The sequence below is a fragment of the Misgurnus anguillicaudatus genome, chromosome 3 (genome assembly GCF_027580225.2).
Source record: "Misgurnus anguillicaudatus chromosome 3, ASM2758022v2, whole genome shotgun sequence".
NCBI lineage: Eukaryota > Metazoa > Chordata > Actinopteri > Cypriniformes > Cobitidae > Misgurnus > Misgurnus anguillicaudatus.
This window is the reverse complement of record NC_073339.2, coordinates 22,747,354-22,767,740: the sequence shown is the minus strand read 5'-3', so window position 1 is coordinate 22,767,740 and position 20,387 is coordinate 22,747,354. Positions and strand designations below refer to the sequence as shown.

The 20,387-nt window shown below is 38.9% G+C and overlaps 1 protein-coding gene and 1 long non-coding RNA gene across 7 annotated transcripts in view; one reads left to right on the top strand and one right to left on the bottom strand.

Moving 5' to 3' along the window:
* klf12a (Kruppel like factor 12a) overlaps positions 1–20,387 on the top strand; it is a 209,246-nt gene that overhangs the window by 67,012 nt on the left and 121,847 nt on the right. For all 6 annotated transcript variants that reach the window (XM_055205169.2, XM_055205167.2, XM_055205168.2 and 3 more), the window contains one exon: positions 14,681–14,762. In XM_055205169.2, the coding sequence (XP_055061144.1) occupies positions 14,697–14,762 (66 nt within the window). In that variant the 5' untranslated portion in view covers positions 14,681–14,696. The remainder of the gene's footprint in view (positions 1–14,680; positions 14,763–20,387) is intronic.
* Positions 17,864–19,425, bottom strand: LOC129444471 (uncharacterized). The gene is made up of 3 exons (XR_008644446.2): positions 19,301–19,425; positions 18,963–19,088; positions 17,864–18,762 (listed from the first exon to the last, which is right to left on the bottom strand). It is a non-coding gene; the product is annotated as an uncharacterized lncRNA (long non-coding RNA).

Here is a 20,387-nt window from a genome sequence, read left to right as displayed (position 1 = left end):
AAATATAAAATGGTAAAGATGAATGCACATTTATACATTGATTTAATAGATTTATAGCATTTTGAAATAAAAAACTGTCATGGATTTATTGCATTTTGTGGAAAAAATAATTAGTTTTTATAATAAATCTTTGAAAATCAAGTTATGGATTTGAATTTTTTATGTTTTTATAACCTAATGATACTATGTGAAAGTTTGTAACAGAAAATAGTGGTTTTCATCTTGTCACTTTCTTGGTATAGAAAACACGTTTTTACCGAAATTTGTCAAAATGGATTTATTGCGTTTTGGAACCAAACTCTTCATATATATATAATATAATTATTTTAAAAGCCTCTTTGTTTGAGAACTACTTCTTCCGCCACGGACATGAGGGCGGCCAGAATGACAGGTAAAACTTTCGGCTGCTTTGAAGCTCATAACAACTCAATGGACGTAAAAGCCGTTACTTTATATTACCGTTTCTTGGTCACAAAGTGTAGTTTTAAGATTAGTTCAGTCGAGAATGTATATGTATTATATTTAAATCTGCAGTCGATTAGTAAAGATAGCGCCTGTTTGAACGTTTGCTTAGTGAGATTCGGTATGAATGAGAACCAAACCATGAGCGGACATCAGTGTTCACTCGCCCCGCTGACCACCGCCCTCTCTGGGCTACATCTCTGAAAGAGATACCCTGGCTCTCATGTTGGCCTTGTTTGTTTATGATCGTCAAAATGAGATCAAATCAGCAGTATTTGGTGTCATGATCAAACTATTACTTGTTTTTTAATTCATATTTAGTGTCTTTTGTGTTGTTATTGTTTTGGCGCGAGGTAAAAGTTAATAAAACAAAGCTATACTTGTGTAACGTTACTATTGCTTTCTCATTTATTCTTAACGTGATACGAGCACTCGATTATTATTATTAAACTTTGTTCTGGTCAGTACTATATAAAACGGTGTTTTATAAGTGTCAGAGATATGTTTTTGCATGCTGCTTATAAATATACCAGTGGCCATATCTCATAACATGTTTTAATAGTCACATCACGATAAAGTAAATGATCAATGTCCACATTTAAAAGCTGCGGTGCTTACCTGCAGTTTCACGGTGTTTTCGCGTTCTGATAAGAAATATAGCTCCATAAAAAAAACGAGTGTTTATATTCCTCTTTCCAAGTGTTAATAATCCACACGATGTGACAAGACATTTCTCCCATTAACTGTAACGTAACATCCAAGAGCGCTGATCTTTGACGGAATAACTTCTGATTGGGGATTCACAGACTGATTTATGAGCTAGTAAACTAATGAGACAAACGGAGAGTGATTCAAAACAGCGCGTCTGTGTTTTTCCATTCAGAGATGAGCCTGCTTAGGACCTCCATTCACTAGGTGGCGGAATGATACGAAAGGTGAAGCGGTTACAGTGCCGATATCAGCACAATATCGCACAGGTCTTAGCCAATCAGATTCGAGAACCAGAAAGAACTGTTGTATATATATATATATATATATATATATATATATATATATATATATATATATATATATATATATATATATATATATATATATATATATATATATATTTTCATCAATACGTTGCAATTATATGAATTTAGATACATCTTAAATTTGTTAATAAACTATTATCCTTATATTGAGGTAGTTAAGATTATAATTTATATTCAACATTTGATAGGCCTATATACCATATTATGAAACACATGTCTATATTTTATTAATTATTATTGTAACAAAATTTAATATATAAATTGATTTTCTTTAATTGTTAGATAAATAGTGGTTAATAAAGTCAAATAAAATGTCAAAGAGTCAGCTGTAATATCATTGCATTTACATTTCAGTGTTAGTGGAAGTCTAGTTAAGCAACAACTGAGGCTTAGCCTGACAGTTAGCCTGCTCCGGACCAGGCTTGCAAGCATAAGTTTCCATAGTAACCGGGGTTGAGCTAGTTCAAGTTTGTTTTATGAAACTAAATCCACCGGCAATAAGCCAGACTTAACAAAATAAGCCTGGCTTATTCTGTAATCTAGTTTTATGAAATAGCCCTCGGGAGTGCTGGGCGCAGTTAAAACCTCCGCTGGCGTAGAGCCTCCACAACCTCGGTAGGCTATAGCTCAAGTGTGAATTTATAGTTGTATTGTTTCTATTAATTTATCTAATTCGTCTATGTGCACAAAGCCAATATGAGCTTTTAGTCCTCTTTTTGCGAGAACAGTTGAAAGTGCAGGCAGTGACCGTCAGTCGCGTGAAGGAGTCAGATTGGTCGAGGGTGAGGCACTGTGTTAAAAAAAACTACTAAGTATTATATAAATGTATACGCATGTGTACTTATATTAATAAAAATATGATTGGTTCAGTAACTTCAGTTTGAAATTCATTGTCTTTTATAAGTACATTAAATAAAGAAAACTATTGGATGATCTAACTATTATTGTATGAAGTATAATACTTCTACAGCCTCCGTATTATATAAATCTATTTATATGCATATGTACTTATTAATATGATTGGTTTAGTTTGAAATTCATTATCTTTTATTATAAAATAAAATAAATAAATAAAACTATTATTGGATGATCCGCAAACCAACCCCCCCCCCTCGGTGACGTCTGCTCCCGTCCCGAATTTCAGTCAATCTCATCTGATCACCCTATTATGTGGTGTTGTTCACATTAGTGTTTGTTTTATACATAAATCTTGATAAACTGGAAAGCTTAAAAAGTATAACTTTCATATTTCATTACCATTTGGGGAAAATTATGACATAGTGAGAGTCAGTTTCTAAAAGGTTACGGGCCCACAGGTGGGCCAAATTTGTTGATCACTAAACCCCTACTCTAAACCTAAAAAATCATGACAAGCTATATATCATCGGAAAGCTCATTTAGTTTTAATATTTCAAACCCTCTTTGCATTAATTATAATGTGGTGACAGTAATTTATTAGTTTGTGAGTATTCAGGAGTGTGCAGCAAAATCTAGTGGCAGTTGTTGGTAAAACCACTAAACGTGTGACACAAACCTCATTTTTATGATTTTTAACTTGAAATTTGGATCACAACTACTTGAGACATATTGCTTCATGTTTACCTTATTTATCGTGTGAAACATTTACATTTTAAAATTTTATTTATAAAATTAATATGTTATTGCATTATTTTTATATTCTAAAATATTTTCTAGTCCAAAAAATCCCAGAGAAATATTCATTTAAAGATGTACATCACATTGTCTCCCTCCACTCAAATGGGATTTGCGGCACATAAGGGGTTAGAATACGCTGAACCATGTGTCCTGTATCATAGCTCCATGAATTACCTTTGCAGCAAAAAATCTGCGTGAAATCAGTTCGGTATTCACTGAGATATGATTAATTAAATGCGCTGATAACTCATTCGACCAGTCATACAGATTACACAGAGTGGAGCGGGTGAACGATCTAAGATGGCAGCCCCATGTCTCGACCGCGCCAGTAGGTAGTAGCAGTCGATAGGGCGTCTACTTATATGATGTCTATGAGCTACGATGCACGTCTTCCAAACCCACTGCCACCAATTAATGTAAGAGGGAAAAGATTAAATGAACATAATCCAGTCTTCAGAAGGGTTTGAATAATGCAGGCACACACGATGATAAACATTACTTTGTGCTTAGTTTATTTCAGAGCGTCCGTTCCATGTCGACACCAGACCAACTTCCCCACTCTGCTCTCCGCGCATGCGCCACCGCGCCAATACAATATGTATCCCCTAGATACCCAATAAACATTCAGAAGAGTTGTCCCACTCATGCCTGTTTAAAAATAAAAATCTCACAATATCATGTTAAAATCTCCACTTTGTAGGTTTGAGCAAAAATGTTCCATTTTGGGTGTCTTTTTAAATGCAAATAAGTTGGCAGTGGCATGGTTGGATAGTGCAGATTAAGGGTCGATATTATCCCCTCCTGATATCACAAGAGAAGACAAATTTCAATGACCTATTTTTTCACATGCTTCACATGCTTACCCCAACTAAGGGTGTATTCACACCAGGAAAGTCTGTTAGTTCACTTGCTTTGGTCTGGAGAGATGCGCTGTATACGCGGCTGTCATTATTCAATTCAATTCAATTCAATTTTATTTATATAGCGCTTTTCACAAGTGTTAATTGTTGCAAAGCAGCTTTACATGAGTAGATGTAAAGGAGAACACAGAAAATCAATAGATAATATAAGCAGTAGAACATAGCGGCTAAGGTTAAACCGTACAAGCAAGCGTATTAATAATGTTACATATACAGTAAAGTGCTAAGCTAAGCCAAAGTTGGCTGACTCTCCCTGGGACTAAAAACCCCCTAGGAAAAAAAACCCGGTGGGAAAACTCCTAGAAGGACAAAAACCCTAGGGAGAGATTAATATATGTATATATATATATATATAGATATGGTAGGGATAGGAAGTGGGTAAGCGGATTAAACTGGTTCAGCTGGTGGTCGTTGGTCGCGCAATGGCTAGGCATCACGTTGAAGGACAGCCAGTAGATCAGTGGTGCGATGACCTTCACAGCAACAGGAACTGGGTCTGTTTGTCTCATTGTCCTCGTAAAAATGGCGTATTTTTGAGATATTTCTAAGATGGAAGAATGCTGTGCGGCAGACGTTGGAGATATGACTATCGAAAGATAGATTACTGTCGAACATTAGGCCTAAATTCTTAACCGTGGAAGATGGCACCACCGTGCAGCCATCTATGGACAACTTGTAATCTGACATACTATGTTTGTAGCGATTTGGTTCAATAATAAGTATCTCAGTCTTATTGGAGTTTAGCATAAGAAAGTTATGTGCCATCCAGTCCCTAATATCATTAATGCAGTCTGTTAGCTTAGCAAACTGGTGGGTTTCGCTAGGATGTGACGAGATGTAAAGCTGGGTATCATCTGCATAGCAGTGAAAACTTATGTTATGTTTCCTGATAATGTCTCCTAGAGGTAACATATACAGTATTGTTCAAAATAATAGCAGTACAATGTGACTAACCAGAATAATCAAGGTTTTTAGTATATTTTTTTATTGCTACGTGGCAAACAAGTTACCAGTAGGTTCAGTAGATTCTCAGAAAACAAATGAGAACCAGCATTCATGATATGCACGCTCTTAAGGCTGTGCAATTGGGCAATTAGTTGAATTAGTTGAAAGGGGTGTGTTCAAAAAAATAGGAGTGTGGCATTCAATCACTGAGGTCATCAATTTTGTGAAGAAACAGGTGTGAATCAGGTGGCCCCTATTTAAGGATGAAGCCAACACTTGTTGAACATGCATTTGAAAGCTGAGGAAAATGGGTCATTCAAGACATTAGTCAGAAGAACAGCGTACTTTGATTAAAAAGTTGATTGGAGAGGGGAAAACCTATAAAGAGGTGCAAAAAATGATAGGCTGTTCAGCTAAAATGATCTCCAATGCCTTTAAATGGAGAGCAAAACCAGAGAGACGTGGAAGAAAACGGAAGACAACCATCAAAATGGATAGAAGAATAACCAGAATGGCAAAGGCTCAGCCAATGATCACCTCCAGGATGATCAAAGACAGTCTGGAGTTACCTGTAAGTACTGTGACAGTTAGAAGACGTCTGTGTGAAGCTAATTGTCAAGAATCCCCCGCAAAGTCCCTCTGTTAAAAAAAAGGCATGTGCAGAAGAGGTTACAATTTGCCAAAGAACACATCAACTGGCCTAAAGAGAAATGGAGGAACATTTTGTGGACTGATGAGAGTAAAATTGTTCTTTTTGGGTCCAAGGGCCACAGGCAGTTTGTGAGACGACCCCCAAACTCTGAATTCAAGCCACAGTACACAGTGAAGACAGTGAAGAATGGAGGTTCAAGCATCATGATATGGGCATGTTTCTCCTACTATGGTGTTGAGCCTATTTATCGCATACCAGGGATCATGGATCAGTTTGCATATGTTAAAATACTTGAAGAGGTCATGTTGCCCTATGCTGAAGAGGACATGCCCTTGAAATGGTTGTTTCAACAAGACAATGACCCAAAACACACTAGTAAACGGGCAAAGTCTTGGTTCCAAACCAACAAAATTAATGTTATGGAGTGGCCAGCCCAATCTCCAGACCTTAATCCAATTGAGAACTTGTGGGGTGATATCAAAAATGCTGTTTCTGAAGCAAAACCAAGAAATGTGAATGAATTGTGGAATGTTGTTAAAGAATCATGGAGTGGAATAACAGCTGAGAGGTGCCACAAGTTGGTTGACTCCATGCCACACAGATGTCAAGCAGTTTTGAAAAACTGTGGTCATACAACTAAATATTAGTTTAGTGATTCACAGGATTGCTAAATCCCAGAAAAAAAAATGTTTATACAAAATAGTTTTGAGTTTGTACAGTCAAAGGTAGACACTGCTATTTTTTTGAACACACCCCTTTCAACTAATTGCCCAATTGCACAGCCTTAAGAGCGTGCATATCATGAATGCTGGGTCTTGTTTGTTTTCTGAGAATCTACTGAACCTACTGGTAACTTGTTTGCCACGTAGCAATAAAAAATATACTAAAAACCTTGATTATTCTGGTTAGTCACATTGTACTGCTATTATTTTAAACAATACTGTATAACGAGAATAGGATAGGGCCTAAAACTGATCCCTGTGGTACGCCGAATTTAACCGGGGAGTTATATGACTCTTCCTCATTTACATAAACAAAGTCATAGCGATTGGTTAGATACGATCTAAACCAGGCTAACGCCTGACCACTGATGCCAACATAGTTTTCTAGTCTACTGAGTAAGATTGTGTGATCTATTGTGTCAAAGGCTGCACTAAGGTCTAGTAATATAAGGATTGAGATTTCACCACGATCGGATGTTAATAGGAGGTCATTTGTAACTCGAAGCAGCGCTGTCTCTGTGCTATGGTGGGGCCTGAATCCTGATTGGAACTTTTCATATGTATTATTATTCGCTATGAATGTGCATAGCTGGCTTGCCACTACTTTTTCTAATATTTTAGAAAGAAAAGGTAGATTTAAGATAGGTCTAAAGTTATTAAGATCTCCCTGGTCAAGGTTTGGTTTTTTAATGAGCGGTCTAATAACTGCTAGTTTGAAAGCTGTTGGAACGTATCCTAATTCTAGAGATGAGTTAAAGATATTTAGTACCGTGTCTGACACTACATGAAATACCTCTTTTAGTAATTTTGTTGGAATGGGGTCTAGTATACAGGACGATGATTTGGATGACATTACTAATTTAGAGAGCTCTTTTATTGTAGTAGGTTTAAATGACTCAAGATGTTCGTATGGTAATCTAGTGGTAAATGTACTATTGGGTATAGTGTTGGCCGCTTGCGTAGTTTCAATGTTTTCCCTAATAAACATAATTTTGTTAGTAAATAGCTATTCAAACATTGTTAATACTTCATAAATAAAATAATTGTTCAAACACAATTAATTCAGTCGCTCCAGGATGTCGCAAATTATTCTTGTGGTTTTTGCAATCAGAATGACTCATTTTGTGGCAGTAATTTTTAGAAATTTGTGCAAAAAAAGAAATATTTTTCTCTCTAATTAGGATACCAATGCTTGTCTAATATTAAATTAGAAGTATAAGTAATTAAATGATTAAGTAAACAGTCAGCGATATAATCAGAACAGAGAAACAAAATGAAAATATGACAAATAGGCCTAAATACAACTTCAAAATACAAATACACTGTTTGTATTTGATTAACCTAGACAGCTGTCATACAGTGGTTTTAAAAATTGGGTGGCCAGGATGAATTAAGGAAAATGTTGTTAAAAAATTATTTACCACTTCAGGCGCATAAATATTTGATAAATGTTTGATATTAATGAGAACATATGAATCAATCCTTATCACCAACACTGAGCTGCGTCGCGTAATCTTGTTTTTACGGTCACAAAACTTTTGAAAATGGCTTACCTACAGTAATGCACAATAGCCACAAGTCCAAAACTACATTTTCCCTAAAATGTGTGTTTACTTTGTGTGTTATTATTATGCATGTATGTGACCAAGTGCAAAGTGCACCTCCGTTCACGTGCAAAGCCTGAACGGAAAACAGATCGGTCCTCACGTGCTGATAGATGGATGTTTGCTAACGCTGAGATGATACTGGACAGATGCCTTTCTTTTGTGTCCAAAGTTCCCAACAACTTAATAAAAGGACTACAAAAAAGTAAATTGAAATGTATTATGACATTGCTTTATCCGGTTTTTATTTCCAGTACGCTTTCAAGCGAACTCTGGAATGGTTCGTTTGTGGTGAGAACGTGATCCGAGATTGAACAGACCTAACTGCAAAAGTACTGCAAATTTTTGGACTAAACCAGCTGCCGTAGTCAGCTGCGCTATGCATTATGGGATGAGAAAGTGTTTGTTGACAGTTTCTATTGTCACACAAAGTCTTGGAGTCAATAGCAAGTTCACAAAGTTTATTTAGAAAAATGGATAGAGAGAAGGCAGAGCAAAAGTCAGTTCTCAAGAGACCACACACGACCACCACCCTCCACTCACTCTGGATGTTATCACTACAGAAGGTATGATGCACACGCAACTGCAGGAGAGAGTGAGCCGGAACTGAGGATAAATAATCCACTCTGATCTTGATTGGAGATCCACCCACACACACAGCCGATACAGCCAGCACAAACACCCCACACGACAGATGGTATGATGCACACTCGACTGAAGGTGCGTGAAAGGCGGAGTTGGAAGATGTAAAATCCACACTATTCATAGACCGGAGAAATATCCACACACGGAAGATGATGGTAGCCGATGAAACCCGGAAGCAACTGGTGTACCGCCTAAACACGAAGCGAACCAGCTGTACCGGGAAACAGTCAGAGTTCAATCGAGGTCAAGTTCATGTAATCCACAGGCGTGTGAACTCCGGGCAGAGATGAGCCTCCGGACGTCGAAAACCAAACCTGGGATCCGATGAGAGAGAAAAACACAGATACTTCCGACAGGACAAGGCAAGGCAGCGAGACTGACCGAAAACAATGAGCGCGCGACGAGAGACAGGACGGCGTGCTTTATAAAGGGAAACATTAACGAGACACCACCGGTGAACAATTACCGAAACGAGCGGGCGGGGCTAGTGAACACACGAGGAACCGTCACCAACAGGTAAATAAACAAACACATACCCACACACAACCAACGATCACCCAGGAGTCATGACAGTAGCCTCCCCCCCAAGACCGGCACCAGATGGACCAGGAGACTCACTCTGTCGCCAACGGAGGTCCTCGATCAGACCAGGATCCAGTATATCCCGAGCCGGAACCCAACACCTCTCATCTGGACCATACCCTTCCCAATCCACTAAATACTGAAAACCTCTGCCCCTTCGATGAGAGTCTACCAACCCCCTAACTGTATAGACGGGCACCATCCACTAGACGAGCGGCGGGGGGTTTAGGGGCAGAGACGGGAGGATTATTAAGAGCAAAAATCACAGGCTTAACCTTGGATACATGAAAAACAGGGTGAACCCAACCAAGAGCAAGAGGTAACTTAAGCTTCACCGTTAGCGGATTATTGACCTTAGACATACTGTATGGCCCAATGAATCGCGGAGCCAGCTTACGAGAGGGCTCACGGAGAGACAGATCCTTGGTAGAAAGCCATACCTTTTGACCACAAACGTAAGGGTGAAGTTAAAACGATCAAAGAAAAGTGCCCAACAAGCCTGCCTAGATGTTAGTCTTCTGGCCGAACGGATATATTCAAGATTCTTATGATCCATCCAGACCAGAATGGGTTCCGAGGTTCCCTCCAACCAGTGACGCCACTCACCCAGTGCGAGTCTAACCGCCAGCAGCTCCCGATTGCCTATGTCGTAATTTCGCTCCGCTGGGTTTAACCGGTGAGAGAAAAAAGCGCACGGATGCACTTTCCCATTAACGGACAATCGCTGAAATAAAGCGGCGCCTACTCCGACATCAGATGCATCCACTTCCACTATAAATTGTTTAGCCAGATCGGGAATAGAGAGAACAGGCGCAGAGATGAAACGGGACTTTAAATCATCAAAGGCCTCCTGAGCTTCCTTATTCCAACGGAAACACACGTTAGGGGAAGTGAGAGCGGTAAGAGGTTTAGCGATCTGACCAAAGTTTCTGATGAAACGCCGGTAAAAATTGGCAAATCCCAGAAATCGCTGAAGCTCTTTACGAGTGTCGGGTACTGGCCAATCGGCAACCGTTTTAACTTTAGCGGGATCGGGACGAATCTCTCCCTCGGCAATAACAAAACCCAGAAACGAAACCGACTCCCTGTGGAACTCTCACTTCTCCGCCTTAACGAAAAGCTGATTCTCTAGAAGCCGTTGCAAAACCAGGCGAACATGCTGAGTGTGTATCTGCATGGAGGGAGAAAAGATGAGAATATCATCGAGATACACAAAGACAAATTTGTTAATCATGTCACCCAGCACTTCACTGACCATGGTTTGAAAGACAGCTGGAGCGTTACAAAGCCCGAACGGTAAAACGGAATATTCCCTGTATCCCGAAGGTGTATTAAAGGCTGTCTTCCACTCATCGCCCTCTTTAATACGTACCAAATGATAAGCGTTACGCAGATCTAACTTGGTGAATATGCACGCTCCCTGTAACAACTCGAACGCTGATGACATTAATGGCAAGGGGTACTTATTCTTAACAGTAATGTCATTCAGCCCTCTATAATCAATGCACGGACGAAGAGACCCGTCTTTCTTCTTAACTAAGAAAAATTCAGCACCGGCTGGAGACGAGGAGCGGCGAATGAGACCGGCTTCTAAAGCCTCACTAATGTACTTATCCATAGCCTCTCTCTCTGGTTTAGATAGGAAAAATACGACCCTTAGGCGGAGAAGTGTTAGGAAGGAGTTTGAACTCACAATCATACGACCGGTGAGGAGGCAGAGAAGTGGCCCGAGCTTTACTGAACACCTGGTGCAGATCAGAGTAATCCGCCGGGACCCCCGAGAGATCGGCAGCTGGAACCTGAGAAACAGAACAAATGACGGGAGAAGGAGCAGGACCAAGACAAGAAACATAACACAAAGACTTCCACGACAACACAACATTGTTCTGCCAATCAACGTGAGGGTTATGTTTGGATAGCCAGTCATGTCCTAAAATGACTGGCGACTGCGAGTCCTCTAGCAGGAAAAATTCTATCTCCTCACGATGATTGCCAGAAACAAACAAACTCACAGGGGGTGTGGGATGCGTGATCACAGCCATATGCTGACCCTTCAATGTCCAGGCAGAAAGAGGAGAAGAAAGAGAAATTAATGGAATACCCCAGGACTTGGCCAACCCAGCATCCAAAAGACAAGCCTCCGCACCGGAATCCAACAGCGCCTGCGAATGGAGAGACTGATTATAATTCATAATAACGGGTAGTGTAGTGCTGCTTACGGGAGATTTAAATGATGATACGCTCACCGAAACTCCCAAAGTCATCGGCGGGCGGAACCTTTTACCGGACATATAGCCGCCATGTGCCCGGCTTCCCACAATATAGACACAGGCCGTTAGACAGGTGACGATTTCTCTCACCAGCAGTGATGCGGAACATGCCAAGTTGCATGGGTTGTTCGGTGGGCAGAGCTGATGCAGACTCTTCCGATTCTGAAGACAGATGACAAAAAGGGCGATTTGGGCGACCGGCGAAGATCTCTTTGGCGGTGGCGGGTCTCTATCCTCAATGCCAGGTCAATGGCAGCATCCAGTGATGTGGGTGGCTCCTGAGCCGTGACCTCATCTTGGATGGCAGGTGTGAGACCCTCGAGAAATTGAGCTCTCAACGCGGCGTCGTTCCAGTTGCAATTAATGGCAAGCGTCTTAAACCTTATAGCATAGTCAGTAACAGAAAAGGTCCACTGCCGTAACCTCACCAGCTCAGCTGCTGCCATGTCTCCCTGAAGTGAACGATCAAATAGGCTCAATATCTATTTCTTGAGGGCCTCAAACAAAGTCGTAAACGGAGCCTTGGCCCCCCATGCAGCCATTCCCCACTCTCTAGCTCTCCCGGTGAGTAACGTCAGGACATATGCCACCCTGGAAGTAGATGACGCAAAGCGACGAGGCTGGAGAGTGAAGACGAGAGAGCACTGCTGCAGGAAGGCCCGGTAGGTGTTGGGATCGCCGTCAAAGGTAGGAGGTGTCGCAGTGTGTGGCTCCCGCTCTGTCGAAGCGGCTTCTCCAGTGGTAGAAGAGAATAGTTCACTGAGTGGGGTGACTCGGTCCAACCGATTGCTTAGTTCAGTTAGTTGTTCAGACAGGAGGCTGAAATCTCTGGCCGCTGCATTTAATATAGGCGAACGCTGACTCCATAGGTGGCGCGCTCATTCTGTCACACAAAGTCTTGGAGTCAATAGCAAGTTCACAAAGTGTATTTAGAAAAATGGATAGAGAGAAGGCAGAGCAAAAGTCAGTTCTCAAGAGACCACACACGACGACCACCCTCGACTCACTCTGGATGGTATCACTACAGAAGGTATGATGCACACACGACTGTAGGAGAGAGTGAGCCGGCACTGCGGATAAATAATCCATTTCTGATCTTGATTGGAGAGACACCCACGCACACAGCCGATGAAAACCAGCACAATGACCGCACACGACAGAGGGTGTGATGCACACTTGACTGAAGGTGGGTGAGAGGCGGAGTTGGAAGATGTAAAATCCACACTATTCATAGACCGGAGAAATATCCACACACTGAAGATGATGGTAGCCGATAAAAAACCCGGAAGCAACTGGTGTACCGCCTAAAAACTAAGCGAACCAGCTGTACCGGGAAACAGTTAGAGTTCAATCGAGGTCAAGTTCATGTAATCCACAGGCGTGTGAACTCCTTGCAAAGACGAGCCTCCGGACTCCGAAAACCAAACCTGGGATCAGATGAGAGAGAGAAAACACAGATACTTCCGACAGGACAAGGCAAGGCAGCAAGACTGTGACCGAAAACAATGAGCGTGCGACGAGAGACAGGACAGCGTGCTATATAAAGGGAAACATTAACGAGACACCACCGGTGAACAATTACCGAAACGAGCGGGCGGGGCTAGTGAACACATGAGGAACCGTCACCAACAGGTAAATAAACAAACACATACCCACACACAACCACCGATCACCCAGGAGTCATGACATCTATTAGCAATATTAGCACAATGGCGGGTCACGGACATACCTGGAGGTGCAGAGCCTCTGAAATTCGGTGGCTTTACCATTTGCAGTGCATTAAAACATTGTTTATAAGCCGCATCCGTGCTTCATTCTGGAAATTAACAGTTTGTCTAGAGCAGGGGTCTCCAACCTTTTTGTGAGCAAGGGCTACCACAATGGATAAAACAATCTGGAGGGCTACTTTTTGATATAGTCTACTCATAACTTTTTTGTTTTACTTGTTGTTTTTATTTTAATTTATTTGTTAATATGTTTTAGTATGTTTAAAATGTTAACATACGTAAACCAAGCCAAGCTAATATAAAAAATATGTAATAAATAAATTTTACAATTGAGACTATTAATAGAATGTGATTTAATGAGCACCTCACAGACCCCTGGTCTATGTGTTGTATACAAACTTTGTATAACAACCACAGACATAATTACAGTGCACAGTTGTCTCTCCATGGTGTCTGGGTACTTCTGGGGTTCCGTTGGAATTTCCCGCACGTTGCTTTTGACCAATCGAGAAGCAGTTTAGGAAATACGTTCAAAGACATGTGGCCAATGAGTGATGTGGATGTTATCACATGACTGCACTTTGGTTTGTTTCAACTAACCGACCAGAGCAATCAGTGTGGTGTGAAAGGGAACCAAAACTGCTAAAAAAGCTACAATGTATAATTGTTTGCTTTTGGTCCGGAGCAAATAAACCGAACTACAGATGTGAAAGCACCCAGAGTTACTGGGTTATTCTTTTTAACATTTTCTAGGTTGATAAAATAACTGGGGACCCAATTATAGGACTAAACATGAAAAAAGTCACATTTTTGTGATATGTCACCTTAAAAAAAAAAATAGATAATTTTGACCCATACTGTACAATGTATTGTTGGCTATTGCTACAAATATGCCTATGCTACTTAGGACTGGTTTTGTGGTCCAGGGTCACATATTTTATGGCTAATTGAGACAAGAGTTGATTTGTTTTTGTTAGATCTTACAGTAAATACAATGTTGACAACATAATTAATGTTACTTTTTGAATTAACTTACCCATCACTGCACAGGACAAATGTGACATTATTGTTATATAACAGTAATAAACAAATGCAGCCAAATGATTGACTGTTAATGTCACTGCAATCACAGACAAGTGTTGAATTATTATGAACTATAAATTATTAGCACTCTTGGAATGCTGCTTGTCCAGTCAAATTAAAGAACTGTAACTAATTGTAGTGTACTGTATGAGAAATAATGTTTTATTAAAACGCTTCTGCTCTTTTACATCGGTTGATGGTTGTATAGCTCCTACTGTATGTCATTCGAGTACAAACCCATGCCATAGTTTCATCACAGCTGTACCTAGGTCTCTGTTCCTCACAGGAGCTGACTACATATAGAAAACACCATTGTGTTTTAACACTCAAGTTATTGAAGTCAGCCTAACATTTCTTTTCTGTCAATCTTTACAGGCACAGTACTATCAGAATGCTGATGCTGGATGGAAGGCCAGCCCTGCCAGTTAAAGTCAATCCCACAGAGTCACAGCGACAGGTAAGAGGCCAGAGCTACAGTATGTCCCAATTGTGCCATCACTAGCTCACTTTAAAACCTTTTAAAGTAAACAACATGCTAAGATGTAGGGTCCTAACATACACCTGGCACAATGCAGCGCAATGCACGACGCAAGTGTCTTTTGCTTGTTTCAACCCGGTGCAATTATCATTTTCATGTTTAGCGCCAATTTTGCGCCCATGGGTGTTCTGGTCTGAAAACGACATGTGTTCAGGCGCATTGTTGGTGCATTGCTATTTTGAGGCAACTAAAATAGACTTTGGCGCAGTATTGTTTTTGTTATTTAATGAGCGATTTAGTAATATGCGCCTATAAACAGGATGCGCACCAGCACACAAACGTTAAAAATTAAAGGGTTAAAATGTAAAATATTATTATTGAGTCTCGTGGATATAAATGAGGCCCTATTATGAGACGTTAGAAGGCGTAAAGGCCTGCTTCACCTGTAGCCTGGTAAGTAATTTAATGTTTTGCTTTAAACAAATATTGGATCTATTTTTAAATGGTTTTTTTATGTTTCCCCACGGATTTATTGTAGATGATGATGACTTGTTTGTACCTGTGGATATGGTGAGATGAGAACCATTTTTAAGTAAATGCTATCAAAACACCAGAGGCGGACACTACTTAAGTATTTTTACTTTCTACATAAAAGTAAACTTTTAAGTATTCGTATTTTATCAGTGTTTTTCTTTGGAAAACATATATTCCAAAGAATATTATCATAATTTTTACTCCACTACATTTCATAATTTCAAGTTTTTGTTTTATATTTAAAATTTAAGTACATTAAACATCTAGTATTTTTTACTTAAGTAAAAGTACTCAAGAAAAGAAAACGTACAGAATTTTTATTTATGTAGATATTAGGTATTAAATCAATATTAATATGCAATATAAAAGGAATACACAGTATGATTCTATGCTTTAGAATGTAGTGAAATTTTTTTAGTAAAGTAATTTTTTTCTCAAGACAAACACTCTGATAAAGCACAGATGCTTGGAAAATTTACTTAAAATACTCAAGTAGTGTCCGCCTCTGCAAAACACTTACGTCACTGTCCGAGTGCTTAAAAGGTTTCGTTCTCCACATGTTTGTACATTCTTTATCTACTGTTTGTTAGTATTTTTAGAATACAAACCTTTTCTTGCATATTTGTAAATTATTTTTTGAAATTACACTGATCATTTGGGCTATCCATACATTCACAGCAATTAAAACCCTATGAATTTTTCCTAAAAGAAAACGACTTTTTATAATATATTTTTTATAATATTGTAATTGTGATTATTGTACATACAGAAGCTCATCATTTTGCACCAGGACAATACCATTGCTCAGAGCATAAGTAGCCTGTCAGCATTCTCCTAACTGAAACTGACTTGGTATCTTCAGGATCTCGTACCATCTGCCCACATACTATTAAAGGTTTTATAAAAAAAATTGAATATAAATGCAAACATTGCAATTTTTTAACATCAATCTTAAACTGGCGGTCTTAAACTGGTGGAGGGTCGCTTAGTTTTTCAGTTTACAAATTCTTCCTTCTAAAACAGCATGGCGCAAGTGCCACCGGCTTTTAAAGGGGATGAGAGCTGAGTTGCCTCATTGGTTTACTGCACCTTACGCCCAAAACACACCCTTTGCTCGTTACGAAAATAGGAACAACCCTTTGACTGTGCGCTTGGCACACAAGCAATTTTCCCGTCAATAAATTAGCTAAAGTGGATTCGGACACACACGTTTAGACTGTGCACTGTGCGCTTTAGACAATACGCTTAGATCATTAAAATAGGGCCCATAGTGTGAGTTTTTTATTTTCTGTTCGGATTTTAAAACAAAATGGTAGAAATGATTTAACATGGTAAATTTCTATCCTCACATTGAGGATACACTACATTCCTTTTAGGCAAAAAACAAGAAAGTAGTCAAAATATTTCTTATATTTCTTACTCGAACATCAACATCATTATTATACTAACAGTATTTCTGTAACTAAACTGGTAGAGCATAACATTAGCAGGGCAAAAAATCATGGGTTCAATCTCTGGGAACACACAGACTGATATAATGTGTATCTTGTAATGCAATGGAAGAAAGCATCTGCCGAATGCATAAATGTTTCAAACATGCTAGGATGTCTGTTTTTTACATTTTAGTAGACATTGTGATGAGGTTTTTATGCATAGACATTCCGTGTAAGGCTTGTTTATGTCCACACTCTAAAAAACAATGGGTTAAAAACAACCCAAATTGGGTTGTTTTTAACCTAACTGCTGGGTAAATATAGGACAGAACCCATATGGGGTTAAAAACCCAAGAAGTTGGGTTAATAATTTTAACCCAGCCAATGGGTTGTTTTTTCTACCCAAAACTTGGGTTATTTTTTACTAAAATGATGGGTTAATTTGACTTCATAAATGGGTTAAAAATGTATATAGGGTTATTTTTATTCCTTTTAAGATTATCATTTAAAATTAAAAACCACAAGATAAACAAACAGGTCAACATTGTATTAACTTTATTTTTCATTAATATTTTTTAGCATATTACACTTTGTGTAATGTAACAAATACAATGTGTGTAACGTACACTTTGTACACAATAGCTCAATCAAAAATTCAGGAGATCATACAAAACTATAAATACAATAAATAATAAAATTCCATTTTTAAACAATTTCTCCACTTGCCTCTAATTGCAAAAGTGTAAGGGGTGGTTTCCCGGACAGGGATTGGCTAGTCCTTAGTTATTAATTAGAAAATATAACAAGTTTGAACAAACATGTCTTAATAAAAACATTACTTGTGTGCATTTTGAGGGAAAACAAAGGGCACTGGTGAATTTTAAGATATGTCAGTGCAAGTAGTTTTTAGTTTGGACAGCTCTTACATTTACTTTAGTCTAGGACTAGTCTAATCCTTGTCTGTGAAACCGCCCCTATGGGGTGGTTTCCCGGACAGGGATTAGACTAGTCCTAGACTTAAACACTTTTAAGAGCTCTCCAAACTGAAAACAACTTTCACTTACAGATCTTAAAATACATCAGGGCCCTTTGTTTTACTTCAAGATGCACACAGGTAATGTTTTTAGTAAGGCATATTGTTTAAAACTACTTATATTTCCTAATTAAACTAAGGCCTAGTCCTGGATTAAGCTAATCCTGGTCCGGGAAACCGCCCCTACATGTTTTAACATTTTAAAAAAATTTATGAAATTCATAAAATCCTTTAAGAACAACTGTTTGTTACAAAGCAGTATTGTTTTAGTCTACATTATGAACACACACACAAAAAAACTATGAAATACAGCATTTTGCCAGTGTAACATTTCATAAACATGTCATTAATATTCATCAAGTAATACTCTTCCTTAAAGGTGCTCTAAGCGAATTCACGCGTTTAGACCATAAAATTTTTTTGTTACATACAGCAAACATCTCCTCACTATCTTCTTGCTGCCTGTCCGCTGATCAAATTGTAAAAAACGTGATCTCTGTAGACAGCCTAGGCTCCACAAACTGCAATAAAAACAAAGTGGCCAAACCTACTATCAGAAAGGATAACAAAGTGTTCCAGCCAATTAACGACAAGAAGGATTTGGGGGTGAGGGTTGGGCGTGTTCATGAAAGCACGGAAGGGAGAGGAGGAGTTAGCTATGCTCCGTTTGTTTGAAAACAGTTCAAACATCAACAAAAAATAACGTCACACAGATTCGCTTAGAGCACCTTTAAGTCTGTAAAAAAAAAACAAATGATAACTCTTGTACCTGAAACCCAGTCTATTCAAAAAACCTCTTGTCATTTACTTGCAAGAATGTAGTGCTTCTACTACCCCAATCTAAGTGCCTTGTCCAAAGTTTCTCCTCCAAGGATGACGAATGCCTGGGACTCATATGTCCATTTTCAAGTGTCAGGAAATAAGGGTAAAGTCCTGATGCTTCAGCCTGCTGGAGGTACTCCATCATATTTGTTCCAACCTAAAGGACACACAATGCAAATGAATTAAAGTGAAACTTGGGGGGTGTCAGGGTGTGGGTGATGGGTTTGGAAGTTATTACACCTTGATCCTGCCCACTTTAAGACAGCCACTAACATAATGTCCCAAACTTTTGAATAGTAGTTTATTTAAATACCTGGTAAATAAAGTATTAAAGTAAATTTCTTGATTTGTACTTACAGGCTGAATGTCGATGAAAGCTTTTTTGCCATCATCAATGCTTGGCCGGACTTTTTCTGGCAGTTTTGAAGGGTGGAGGTGGAAGCAAAACAGGGAGCAGCTTTAATGCAAAATATCCCTTTGCATCTGTAGCAGCAGAAATTGAAAAGCAATATGTTCAGATAATGTCGGTTAACTGTCTGGCATTTTAAATAAATGAAGATGAGTGGAGAAAGTGTTAAATCTCCCAACAGCAATTATTGCCAAAAATTTTCTTCATTAATTTATCAGTGGGTGTCTTTATTAAATTGCTATTAGTAAATCTGGCCCATAATATCAAAATAGTGGAGAAACTTTACCTTGTGTCATCTCCTCAACTGAACATGGAAACTTTGCTTCTGGTTTTTGAAAAATGCAAGATCCTATCAGTATATCAAGGGAGCCATTTCTCGAAGAGTTTTGCAGCTGCATCCTGGTGTAATGTGTAAAAGTCTTGTGCAATCTAAATGCAAAAATAACAAAAAAACAACTTCTAAAAAAAGACTAAATAAAACTCTTGTTACCATATGATAAAGACAGTATATTTACATACCATGCCAGGGGTAGTTAGCCTAGGAAACTCATGGAAACCCGGACCACCTAAAACAGAAAAACACAAACTTTTAGCAGTAAGTGATGCATTTTTTTCTATTAATATAGATAAAAGACCATTCATACTCATTCATTTGTTTAGGGGATTTCAAATGTCAACATTGGCTTTCAGAGATCATGCACCCCGCCTTTAATTCACTTGTCACCACCTGCTGGCATTAATGTTGTACTAAAGAGAAACTATATTTGAAACATTGTCACTGTCGAAAAGACGTTTTAATCTCTTTTGATCGTTTTCGTAGACAGCAGTGTTTATATCTGAACTATAAAGATTTATTCCAGTACTTCTGTGATTATCTGAATGTTTGTTTCATACACGTAAACTGCTTTCGCTGGATAAGCACGGACGCAGATTTGAATGTCACAGAGTGTGATTAACTTAGGCTTTAATGGACATATTAAAGTTAGTTGAATCTTGTCATTTATAAACAACTTTCGGTAAACTCGGCTAAGAATAAATAACAACAAAGTCTTTTTAGAGTAGTTACTTTCTGATACCAAGCAAAATAAACAACAAGTAAATTACACTGAGCTAACGGTGCTAAGTAACATGTGTATTATAATGTATACAATGTTAACTACAAATCGGCTATCGCCGTCTCCCCCTGCCTTTAGGAAACCAAAACATTTGTTATTTTTGACGAGGTAATTTGTTCCAGAATTCATTTGAGGCACTAGTCAGACCAGTAAACCGGAAGTAAAGATCAGACGCCTAAACGTAATGAAATGCCCTCGTTGTTGGACAACACTTTTGCCAATAGGTATCGATTAAATGATACAAAGACAAATACAGAC